Source organism: Varanus komodoensis, unplaced genomic scaffold (assembly GCF_004798865.1).
Source record: "Varanus komodoensis strain SLA01 unplaced genomic scaffold, ASM479886v1 scaffold69, whole genome shotgun sequence".
NCBI lineage: Eukaryota > Metazoa > Chordata > Lepidosauria > Squamata > Varanidae > Varanus > Varanus komodoensis.
Window position 1 is genome coordinate 1404340 of NW_025336334.1, and position 12913 is coordinate 1417252.

At 43.9% G+C, this 12913-nt stretch overlaps 1 protein-coding gene across 3 annotated transcripts in view; it reads left to right on the forward strand.

The window, feature by feature from the left end:
- Positions 1–12913, forward strand: part of PARVB (parvin beta) — a 65004-nt gene that overhangs the window by 15740 nt on the left and 36351 nt on the right. For 2 of the 3 annotated variants that reach the window (XM_044450818.1, XM_044450820.1), the window contains exon 2: positions 7454–7543. In XM_044450818.1, the coding sequence (XP_044306753.1) occupies positions 7454–7543 (90 nt within the window). Of the gene's footprint in view, positions 1–554; positions 654–7453; positions 7544–12913 lie in introns of those variants that run through there. The other variant, XM_044450819.1, reaches the window with a different exon arrangement.

A 12913-nucleotide genomic window follows, 5' to 3' on the forward strand; every position in this document is an offset into this window, starting at 1 on the left:
CCAGGAGCGACGCGGGATGAGCGGCCCACCAGCACCACTGCCACCCAAGGCCGACCACCGCAGGGTTTTTGTGGCCAGCCAGTGTCCAGCCTTGCAGTCTTCTGGAGCTGGCCCTTTGCCTTGTTCTACTCTCAGGTAGTTTTTGGCAAATGGTTAAAAACAAAGGGATGTGATCTTGTCCAGTATCAATGGACCATTGTTAAATGCTGTTGGACAAGGTTAGGCATTTCAAAGGGCTACAGAGTGCTATAAGCTTGCTCTGCTTAATAATGATACCCTGATGCAACTGGAAAAAAGTAATCTGTACTCCCCTTGCAAATAGTACATTGCCATGCAAGTAGCAAAAGGCTAGCCAATGGTTGCTATTTACTAATTTGTTATGTCTACTTGGAAAAGAGGCATACAAATAAGGCAAACAAACAAGAGAAGGTTGGAGAACTTGGTCTGTGCGGTTTCTTAGTATTTTATCATTTCTGCCTAAGCCTTCCTGCAGAGTCACTTGTTTTTCCTACAGAGTTTGTGTTACTAACATTGTTTAGAATTGTGCTGTACAGGATCTGGCAACTAATACATTGCTGCTGGGCTTTAGCAAGCAGTGGTGGAAACTGCTCTCATACTTTCTTCTTGTCCTTGGAGTGACTGTCTTTTTAGCAGTGAGTGCTCTTGTCTTGTGTCTTGTCTTGTAGTGCTCTATCTCCACCCTCCCGCACTTGCTTAGGAAGACATTTAAAAGTTGATTTATATATGTGCCTCTTAGTGCCATGCAAATAGTCCAAAGACTTTTTGTTGGAAACATTGGGATTATTCAGATGGATAGTGACACATCTTGTATATCAATTTCTTCTGTTGATTTGCTGGTTGATTTGGGTAGACTACTGTGGTCAGATTTGAGACTTTGTTATGGTAGTGCCAAACTCTATTGATTAAAGAGCAGTCTGTCCTAATCTTATCCTAGTCTGAAACTGTTTAGTCCATTCTGAAAGCAGAGCTGCCAAGGCCTGGTTTAGACCAGGTATGTTGAACCTCTTTTAGTTTGAGGACTCAGATTGATGATGGCAAAAGGGCTGAGGCTAGAATACCAAATTCCAGCATATTTTATCTTACAGCTTTTACTGCCATTAACTAACCCTTACGAAAGGCATTTTACTCTTTTAAGATGGGAAATAAATGATCCAAAAGCCAGGAAACCACCAAATGATGGGGAGTGTGGAAGCAGGGACCAATTGGAGACATAGGGAAGGGACATGGCCATTTGGAGAACTTTGGATGACTGGATTTGGCCTCCAGGTCAGAGGGTCACTTCTCCTGTGCATGTCCAAACTCATAATAATCTGATAAAAATGGAATGACTGTGTTTGGGAGAGGTGGTTATGGAGTGTTTTGCTCATGTTGTTTTTAAATGGGGCCATTGTATATTTATTTCTTAACAGGGAATTTAAGGGTGGACAAAGTGATGTGAAAACTTTATTTGTGAGTTTTGATCTGTCAGGGCTCATTTTGCAAACAGAAGTCAACAATTGATGCTGCATTCCTGAACTGGTGGTCATACAGCTCTGAACTATGTTTATGATTATTTATGTAGCACCCTTAGTGTGCTTAGTGACAACCAGAAAAAAGGAGACCCATCCCTGAGGATCTTACAGTCTAAACTTTGCCAGAGGGGATGGCTGAGGGAGTAAAGGGAAGAGAGGGAAGTAAGTTGCAAGGGTGACAAGAGATGACTCCAAGCGAGTGTAGCTTTACAGAGTTAGGTTTTGTTGCAGTTTCATATAAGGGCCAATGCTAAAACCTTCATGGAAGTCTGAGATTTGGAGAGGCATGTGAGAGAAAAGAGGGGGATCCTGTAGAGTTGCTTTTGAAGGAAGCATCTTTCCATTCAGTTGAGCATCTTAAAGCCCTTTGAAAGGGGTTGAGGCAAGGGGGCTTTTGTGCAGGGAGGGGCAGAAATGGCATTGCAGCAATGCTTATTTGCACAACTGTCAATTGTATCCAGGGTATGGTGGTGGTTTCCATTTTACAAATGGAGGAGATTGAGACAGAAGCTCATCAATGAACTGGCTTTACTGCAGGCTTACAAACAGCCACTCACCGAGTTGCCTGCAATGAGTAAAATTCACATCAGCAGGCTGGAACAGCTTTTGCTAACTGGAGGAGAGCTGGTTGTCCCGCTGTTAATGTGGTAGAGATGACTAACATGTATATTGGCAAGCAGGCAGGCTAGGTGGAACAGAAATTGTGGCTTAGCTACTTCAATGGACCTATTTGCAAGGCTTTTTCATTGCACTGTCTTTGACAACACCAGCAAGTTCAGTACTGTGGTTCTTTGACAGTATTTTATCCAGATTGGTCTTTTGCATGCCTTAAAAAGTCTAGCAGATTGCACACAGCACAAAAATTGGGGTTGAAAGGAGATTTCTACTCAGTAGATCAGTGCTCCATGGTGGCTTGATTTAGGCAGAAGACACTGTATCCAGTGTCCCAAAATTAGCCATTCTATTCAGCAGCAGGATGACAGCTGCTGTTCTGCAATACTAGAGGTTCAGACCTTGGATCAGAAATAACTGCAGCTAAAATTAAATAGCAGTACTCATTCAGCTTCTTTCTGATTGCCATTTAGGAGAAACTCCTTTATTTGGTTGAGTTAAAAACAGCTGCAATGGACCTTCCAGTGTTTTGGCTTAAAATTAGGGGGCTTAAATCTCCGATAAAATAAAAATTCCTATTGCTTGCCTAAGAGAACATTGAATCCTGTGGTGGTTGTTATTGTTACTACTATTATTTGTTTATGAGTTGAAGGTGAACAATTAATGTTTACTTACTTTAATCTTAACTTGGTGTGAGAGGAGCAGTTCCTCTGTAGCCTGCCTGCTGAATTCTTAGCATGTTGTTCAGCTAAAGTCAAGATAAAAGAACATTTAGTTTGCTCTCCCATTTAGTTTGCTCTCCGTGTGTCATTCCCTCAGCCTTATGGTACTGGAGCATTAAGTCCTAGTAACAAATAATGATCGTATTTGTTCCTTTATTAATTTTCTACCTGCACCCTTCAAAATATTTCCAGAGAGCTTACCATATTGTGATTACATAAAAAATAAACTCAAGAGACTGTGTGTTCTTGTGATGGATGGAGTTGAGTGCTTGCATATGACTGCATATGCCAGCAAGACTCAGCATTCAGGACACTGTGGGTACCAGGCTGTAAACACTGTCTGGTATATGGAAATGCTGTATGCATCATTGCCAGTTTTAAGGAGAGGAGCTGCTGCATGCAGGATTATTCCACAGTTGCCATCGGCTGAGGCAGCTGTGCAAGGGACCGATAGGGCAGCAAGTAGGTTGTGGGCTGACTCACATGAGAATGCTGCAAGTCTAGCTAGACTGACATGAAACAAGAACATCACTAAGATCCATTTAAAAGAAAAAATATTTTATGTTTTGTAAATGAGAAGAAACAGAAGGAAAACAGAGAACATCATAGAAACAGAGTGAGGCAGAAGGGGTCTCCCAGCCCTCTAGTCTGACCCCCGGCTCCAGCCAGCTCCACTCACGACATGCCCACCATGTGCATGTCTAGCCTATCTTCGAAAAAGAAGTTACCAAGGGACCATGTACTTCAATTGCTTATAAAACTAGATGTGGGAAGTTCCACAAAGAATCAGCAATGAATGTTATTTCATCTAAAGTTATAACTACAATTTTACATTATAATACATGCTCAATTAAATTGATAAATAGCCAAATAAAACTAATAATTTCACATAGAAAATTGCTTTAACACAGATAACAAGTAAGCTATGATTCACCCTGAAGCATATCCAGAAACCACATTAGAATTAAAGAGCAATTTTGACTCAAAAGGACTTGTGTAAAGTTCTTTGGGACTCTGTAAATGAGCTGTAGTCTTGGACTCACATGATGTTGGGACAAGACCTACCTCTTGATTTAGGGCTGAGCTGATGTCTCATATATCACTAAATGGTTACCTAAAGGGAAGAAGTGAAAGGGTGCATGTTTGGGGAAGGGAGGAAGGAGGACCCTGCTGGAGTGAGGCAAACCTGTCTTCCATTCCTAACTTTGGATGGACTTTCTGACTCAAATCCCATGGCCAGGGGGTGGCAAAATGTTGTTGCCTGCACATGCTGAGAGGCACTTAAATATTCAGTGATTTACATTCTGGTCTTTCCCCCAGTGTAATAAATGTTCCTATTGCTAGCATTGTGATAAACATGACATCTGTCAGGTCCATGAGTTGGCAACTAGAGAACTGTCTTGGTTCAGGTTCAGAATGACTGGCAACTGATTTGGCTTCAGCATGAAGAGCCCATTCCTCTTCATTCAGCCATGCCATGTGCCTCTAATCCAGGCCCCTCTTCCCATCCCCACCCCCAGAACGGTTGCTGTCCTGCCATTGCCTCCCATGGCACTGTGCCAGAATTAACCCAAGCTTGCAGGTCAGTTCCTGTCTACTCGCTTCCAATTGTTTTTAATTTATATTTATTTGTTTGTTTTTTTGTTTGGGACTGCCAAGGCTGCTCTACAGCAAAACACAACAGGCTGCCTTGCATTCCAGGGGACCAGAATGGCTAGCCTCTGTGTGTGTGTGTGTGTGTGTGTGTGTGTGTGTGTGTGTGTGTTTTTGGGGACTGCCAAGGCTGCTCTACAGCAAAACACAACAGGCTGCCTTGCATTCCAGGGGACCAGAATGGCTAGCCTGCTTTGTAAAAAATGCAAGAAAGCAGGAGGTAGGAAAAACTTAGTGTGAGTGCCTGGTTTTGCTTTTTCTCATTTAGAGAAAATGAGCATTTTGTGCATTTACTTGCACAAAGAGAAGAAAATCTTCTTGCTGTGAGCTTGAGCTTTTTGTCCCAGAATAAATGGTAATGTGACAAGCTTGTGAAGTTTGCTTTTTGGTAGTTGGGGCAGGGTGGGGGGGACATTTGGTGCTTTGCTTGCCAAATGCTTGGTTCTGAAATAGAAAGGAGGCCTGCCGTGTTGCAAATGGGTTAAAAGGAGGAAAAAGAGCAGGCATATTCTTGTGCCACCTCAGCTCTTTGTTGGATGGCAGCATGGGGAGTGCGGTTCTGCATGGTTTATTTTTAGTTCCAGATAAAGTCTTGTCCTCCTCCATCAGCTTCTGAGCCCATGGGTCATGCTTAGCAAATCCAGAACATTATCTGTTTTAAATATTGCAAGCATTAAGTGGCCAGAAGAGGGAGGAAATCAGATCATCTGTATCAACAATTAAAACATGAATGTGCTGATTAAGTTATTTGAGGGAAGGACTGCATCAAAGTGCATTGTAATATTTAAGGTCTTGCTTTGTGGAGAAGAAGCAGTGCAATTGGATGTATTATGTTCTATCCATAGCCTTTGTGTGCTGGTACAGCATGTCCTTACAGTAGCCTTCCCCAGTCTGGTGTCCTTCAGATGATTGACATTTCAACTCCCATGAACCCTAACCAGCATGGCAAATGGTCAGGAGTGCTAAGAGTTCTTGCTCAAAGCATCCGCAGAGTACCACATTGGAGAAGGCTGCAAGTAGCACTATGTGCACTCTGTTATTTCATAGAAATGCCAAGAAACCACAGACACCAGTAATGAGTGGAGGAAGATTATTTAAACATGAGGCGCACACACCCATTTTTTCGCTGTCACATCTGCTGCACTCATAGGCACTTCTGGCCTGCTGCCTTGTGCCTTCTAATATCAGCTTGAGCTGTAAAATTCAGTAAATATTTCCATAGCACATAACATGTAAGCAGTGTTGCCCATTAGTGTTAGAAGAGCATGCTATTGTTAAAAGTGTAGGGACAGGGAATGGTATCAAGAAAAAAATGAAGAAACTCTTCCTTTGAGATTCTTCTTCAGTGTTTTCCGTGGAACATTCTCCATGCTTTTTCACTCTCAAGTAACTTCCATGCTAGAGACTTTGTTTAGTGCCACATAGAGGATTGAACCAGCTAGAACTATCATCAATTGCCCAGGAAAAAAACAAAATCCTGTAGCGAGCCAGGGAGCTAAGACACAGCAATATCCTTTGTGGCACTTGCCTGAGCCAGTACGAGTGATGGCACCAGGGCCTAAAATTGGTGGTCTAGGAGTGGAACCTAATAGACCCAGGGTGGGAGCCAGCGGAAAATCATATAAGTTGGGTTTCCTCTGAAATTTCACCTTTTTGTTGCAGTTTACCTGCTGGAATGCCATTTGACTAGCCAGAAATCCTCAAGAAATCCTTAGTTAGCAACTCTACTTTTGCTTCACCAAATGTGTGTTGTACAGAGAAGGCACTCTTTTGTATTCAGGATCACTAAACCAGCTGGCCATTCTGAGGCCCAAGCGGGTCAAAAGGCCCATACTAATTGGATTGCTATGTGGTCTGTGCCTCATCCTTGAAGAATCCAGAGATGCTTCATATCCTGCTAAAATTTGGAATTAGCTCACATTGTTGTATAGTCACCAGGAAGCCTGCTGTTGTTAAACTTGTTCCCTGGCAACTCTGTTTTGGCATCCAACATGGGTGTTTTGTGTCTGTTTTAAGAATTAGAATTCTCATCTGTTCAACATACAGGCAAGTGAGAAGTTTTTGAACTGTACTTGCAGTGAGTAAAGTGGCAGGAAAAATGATGTTGTCTTTTGCTCCCTTTCTACTTTCCAACTGATGAAAAATAAAGTTTGTAACAGAGGGAATGTTTGAACATGAGTTTGTTGAATTCATATGCAATGCTGAGCCTCATGATATGGTCCAATGAAAACAAAACTTCTTTGATTTCCCATTAAATTTTCTTATTCAGCTTCTGTGCTAATTAAGGCAACAAATAATGTCTTTGGTGTGTATAAATCACTCTTAAGGTATAAATCACTCTTAACACCGTAAAAGGGAGAAACCAAGGAGACAGCATCTATGCCAAGATCCTTTAAAAAAAATCCTGGCAGTCCTGAGGGTGGTACAAATTTTGCACCTTCCCCCAAGGCACTAAATGCTCAGTAAAGTTGGAAAAGTGCTCCCCCTTTTCTTGGGAAAAGGAGTATGGACAGGTGTATTTTGCTGTATATATTCAAATTAAAAACAACAACAGAAACAACCACATGACTTGTTAAAGCCCTCCTTTTCCAAGAAAAAGAGGGAATGCACATTTGTACTTTTTAGAGTACCTAGTGTTTCTGAGAAAAATGCAAAGTATACTTTGGCATGGTGGGCGGGCCATAGTTTGAGGACCCATGGTGCTGGAGGTCAGACTAGATGGCCCGGGAGGCGCCTTCTGACTCACTCTGTTTCTATGTTTTTATTGTACCTTATCATCTTGTTTTTTTGTGTGCTTTCAATTGCCATGACCTACCTAGAATGCTTTGGCTAGTGGACAGTATAGAAATGAGATAAATATAGAAATAATAATAATGAAGCACAATGTATCCCTGTGAAATAGCCAACTTTTGTGGGCTTGCTTGTTTGTTTCAGTGACTGACCTGCAAGAAGAGGGTAAAAATGCTATCAATGCACCGATGTCCCCTGCCATGACTGATCTCCATCCAGAAGACGCATTACTAGGTATGCTGTGAATCCTGCTTGTGGACAGTGCTGCCCTGATGCAGCTACATCTGGGCTTCTGTAGACAGAAGGTGTTTTCACAGGTTTCCCTATCCCAACAGAAACTGAAATTTCCTCTTATTCTGTGGAGTTTGTGCAAATATAGGGCAAAAATAAACTGAACTACATCTAGCCAAAACTAAAACATGTTTCATAGAAACATAGAAAGTTGCCTTGTACTGAGTCAGATCTTTGGTCCATCTGGCTCAGTTTTGTCCACACTGGTGAGTAGCAGCTCTCCACAGCTTTAGGGAGAACTTTTTCCAAGACTTTTGAATTTGGAGCTTTTGTTGGCAAAGTTTGTGCTCTTCCACTTAACTAGATCTTACCTGTTTAACACTATACCTTGGCTTTTATGGAATGTCCTGAAAATCTGCCTGTGTGGAAGTGCTCAACAGCTGTGGAGCTTTTGCTTCTGGGACCTAGGATTACTGCAAACCTTGGTGGTACTAACATTATTTTACGGAGTGGGAAGCAGCAACTGGAAGCCTTTGGATCAAACCCACCTCCAGTCCTGACTGATTCTTCCTGCCCACTCTCAATTTGGAAGCAAAAGGAATATGGAGGAAATGGCAGCCCCTGTGGCAACTGCATGCACTGGTTGACTATCCCCTGTAGAGCCTGGCCAATTGCAAAAACATGGTGTTGTGTAGTATAACAGACTCCCAACCCCTGGTGAATTGAACACAGAACTTAGCCATCATTAATATAAGGTATCTCTGCCCATTGCTGAATTAGTGTCAGCCAGTGGAAAGCTGTGATTAGACTAGATGATCAGTAAGCTGGCTTCACACAATGCCCATTAGCACTGAAGATGAAACAAGTTAAGGAAGTTAACATGTATAAAAATAAATAGATGATAACTTGAGGATATGGTTGCTTCAACTGAAATGAGTTTGCAGAATTAAAAGGGAACTGCAACCAGGCGTCAGAGCACCAAACCATTTGTTCTGATTAGGTATTGCATTAACCTTGGTGGAGACACATCCTGGAATCAGCATTGCTGCCGGAGCTGTGAAGTCAGCAGTTCTTATCCCCCAAACCACCATTTCAAAACAATTCTGGGCTTCCTAGGCAACCCTATATTTGCCTCAAGGCTCCAAAGGGATGGAGGCAGCTGGACCTGACTGCTCAGAGTTGTTTATTCATTAAAATGCATTCCTTCTTGTCTGTCAGCCCTCTGGAGCACAATTAAAACTTTAGTGCCAGAAGTTTTTAATTAACTAAAAGTGTGATCCTATACATGCCTGCTGAGAAATAAGACTGATTATGTTCAGTGGGTCTTATTCTGAAGTAAGTGGATAAGCCTACAACATTCAGTAGACCTGCAAATTAAGTACACCCTGGTTTGTTTTTGAGGCCAAACTATACATCTATTTTATAGGTCCATTACTCTTTTCCCCTACTTTAAAAAAAAATGCAAAGCACTTGTGGGAGTCTGTAAATGTGATCCAGGTATGTACTTTATCCTTTTCAACAGAGTATTTTTCTCACTGTTGTCCCTCTGGACTGCCTTCTCATTTGTAAGGGGAAAAATATGGAATCCATGCATCTTTCCCCTTACAGGTGGTGATTCAGACCGGAGGCATACTTTAAGCGAGAATTTGCAGGTAAAGAAAGGATTGACTGCTTCTGAACCTGTCCATCCTCTGCTCAGCCTGAAGCTTGTCCACAGGATATTTGTTGCTCATGGAAATGTGATAAAAACCATCATGGAACTAAACATAGCTGGTGGTTTGGTTCACAGTTATGCTGTGTTGCTTCACAGGGTAATGAGGAAGACCCTATTAAAGATTGCTTTTCTTTTTGATAATGAGTAGGAAGTTTTGTGTATTAGTTAGATTTGACATACTTCTTTCAGAATCTCAGGAAACCACCTTGATTAACATCCTGGCAATAAGCAATTATATAGAAACCTGACCCACTAAAACCTTCTTGAATTAGGAGACAGTCTTAATAGGAAATTTTTTAGGGATTTGATAAAGTGGAACTCTACAATTAAATCCACCAGCCAAAATCCTTAGTTCTCCTAATGTTGCCTTCCCCAACCAGGTTCCCTCCAGATGCTTTGGGCAACAACTCTCAGCATACCTGACCATTGGTCATGCCAGCTGCAGTTGATAGGCGTGGAGGTCCAAAACATCTGGAGGGTGCCAAGTTGGGAAATGCTGGCCCAACAAGCTTTCTAAGAAATGCCTTGTGCTTTTTTCTCAAAGTAAAAGCAGACATGGGTTTATGGACCTCCATGGGGAGCACATTCCAGTGAGTGAGAGCTAAGAGCAGAAGGAAGCTTCTTTGCACAAATGCCCCTTAGTGTCAGGATTTCCGGCATGTCACTTTCCAAATGTTTTGCCCATGATGCCTCACAATTGACTGTGCTGACTGGAGCTAATGGGAGTTGTAGGCCAAAACATTTGGAAGCCCACGAGTTGTCCACCATGTCTTCTTGGACTGGTAATCACAAGTTCAGATGGATTGCAGTTGCACACCTGCATTCTGATTGGTAGCCAGATGTGACCCTTATCTGCACTGCAGGTTGTGAGTGAGAAAGCACACTGTTCTCTGTCTTGCCCTGCACATGGATCCCTGATCCCTCCGCCGTTGTCATGGGCTCCTGGTGCTGTCCCCATCTCAGAGCTTCAGTGTCCTTTGGTGCAGATTTGCCATTGCTCTCAGGTCCCTATTTTAAGACTGAAAAACAAGGCTCAAAACACCTTCTTTCACACAATTGTTGTGAGGGCAACTAAAGTCAAAGCGAACAAACTCAGATTCTCATGGCTTGGAACTGTCCTTACTTTGCTACAGAAAACCCTTGAAGCAAACGTACCCAGCTGCCAGACTCAGACAGGTTCTGCCCACAAGGAGTGAATTCATAGCTGCTGGCACCTCTAGGCATGACATCTGCCATGGAACACCCCTGTAGTCCCTCAGGGAGTGGTCTGTTCATTCCTGTGAGGGTGCTGCCCCACAGCAGAGTGCAGGGCACAGTCACCTGCTTTTATATATTGCAAAACTATGCACTGGTTAGGGATGCAGGTGGCGCAGTGGTTTAAACTGCTGTGCTGCTGGGCTGGTTGATCGAAAGGTCACTGGTTCAAATCTGCACAACAGGGTGAGTTCCCGTTGCTCCGTCCCAGCTCCTGCCAACCTTGCAGTTCGAAAGCATGCAAATGCAAGTAGATGAAAAGGTACCACTTCGGTGGGCAGGTAACAGCGTTCCGTGCACTTTGGTGTTTAGTCATGCTGGCCACATGACCATCGAGACTGTCTGTGAACAAATGCTGGCTCCCTCAGCTAGGAAACGGAGATGAGCACCGCCCCCTAGTGTCAGGCATGACTGGACGTAACATCAGGGGGAAACCTTTACTTTTACCTTTATGCACTGGTTAGGGAAGTCTGTCCCTTACCTGAAAGGGATGGAAGGGTTGTTTATGCCATTCCTTGAGGAGGAGAGGCTGCTGCACAGCAGCAGGGAGGAAGCACGTGTATAAACTGGCAGCCTATTAATTTCTCCATGCAGGATTCAGACTGCATGGACTACAAAACTATGTGCTGTTTAGGAACTTCTGCTCCTAGTGACTGGAGATGTTACTTCAGGCTTCAGCAACATGTTGTTTGTTGTTAGTTGCGAAGTTGCGGCCAACCCATCATGACCCCATGGACAACTTTCCTCCAGGGCTTCCTGTCCTCCACCATCCCCCAGAGTCCACTTAAGCTCACGCCAACTGCTTTAGTGACTCCATCTAGCCACCTCATCCTCTGCCGTCCCCTTCTTTTGCCATCTTTTGTTCCCACAGTATTATTATTATTATTATTATAACATTTCTATGCCGCCCCTTGCCGAAGCCTCGGGGCGGCTTAACACAATAAAATACATTGAAATACAATAGAACATAATAAAGTACCATTAAATACAAAAATATAAAAAATACACTGAGTTACGAACATAATAATAAAAAATTAAAATTATCAGTATAAAATAAGTAAATAAATAATATAGGAGGAGAAAAGAGAAGGAAGAAGGAAGTTGCCCTGGCCAGATCATATATTTTAACAATTAAAATGATGTTTAAATAAAAAGGTCTTTACCTGGCACCGAAAAACCAGTAACGACGGTGCCAGGCGGACCTCTTTGGGGAGTGAATTCCATAGGTTGGGCGCCACCGCAGAGAAAGTCCTCCTCCGAGTACTTACTCTCCTAATTTCTTTCATGGAGGGTTCCCGGCGAAGGGAGTCTCCTGCAGATCTCAAAGGGCGGTCGGGCATATACCGGCGTAAGCGCTCGTTCAGGTAGCCAGGACCCAAGCCGTTTAGGGCTTTATAGGTCATAATCAACACCTTGAATTGGGCCCACGCTTCAATGGGAAGCCAGTGAAGCTGACGGAGGACTGGAGTCATGTGAGCATAATGCCCCGTCCCCGTCAGCAACCTGGCAGCTCTATTTTGCACCAATTGAAGTGTTCGGACCGTCTTCAGGGGAAGCCCCACGTAAAGCGCGTTACAGAAGTCTAGGCGGGAAGTCACCAGCGCGTGTGTCACCGTTGCCAGGCAGTCATACTCCAGGTAGGGGCGCAGCTGATTAATCAGCCGAAGCTGAAGGAAGGCGCTCCTCGCCACCGCTGTCACCTGAGCTTCCAAAGAAAGCTCCGGGTCGAGGAGTACTCCTAAGCTGCGGACCTTGTCCCTAAGAGGGAGTGTTGCACCATTCAGGACCAGGTCAAATCCACCCTCTCCGAAGCCCAATCCGCCAACCAACAGGACCTCCGTCTTGTCTGGGTTGAGTTTCAGTTTATTGGCCCTCATCCATTCCGTTACCTCGGCCAAGCACCGGTTCAGCACAGCCACTGCCTCACCTGGATTAGTGGAAAACGAGAGGTAGAGCTGGGTATCATCAGCGTATTGATGATTCCGCAGCCCACACCTCCTGATGACCTCTCCCAGCGGTTTCATATAGATGTTAAATAGCAGAGGGGATAGGATGGAGCCCTGTGGTACTCCATGGCATAGCTGCCATGGCGTAGAGACATGGTCCCCCAGCACTACCTTCTGGAATTGACCGTTGAGATAGGAGCGGAACCACTGCAAAGCAGTGCCTCCAACCCCCAATCCCGCTAGCCTATCCAGAAGGATACCATGGTTGATGGTATCGAAAGCCGCCGAGAGGTCCAGGAGAACCAACAGGGACGCACTCCCCCTGTCCTTCTCCCTGCACAGGTCATCGTACAGGGTGACCAAGGCAGATTCAGTACTGTACCCGGGTTTGAAGCCGGACTGAAAAGGATCCAGATAATCAGTTTCATCCAAGAGTGCTTGGAGTTGTCCCGCCACCAC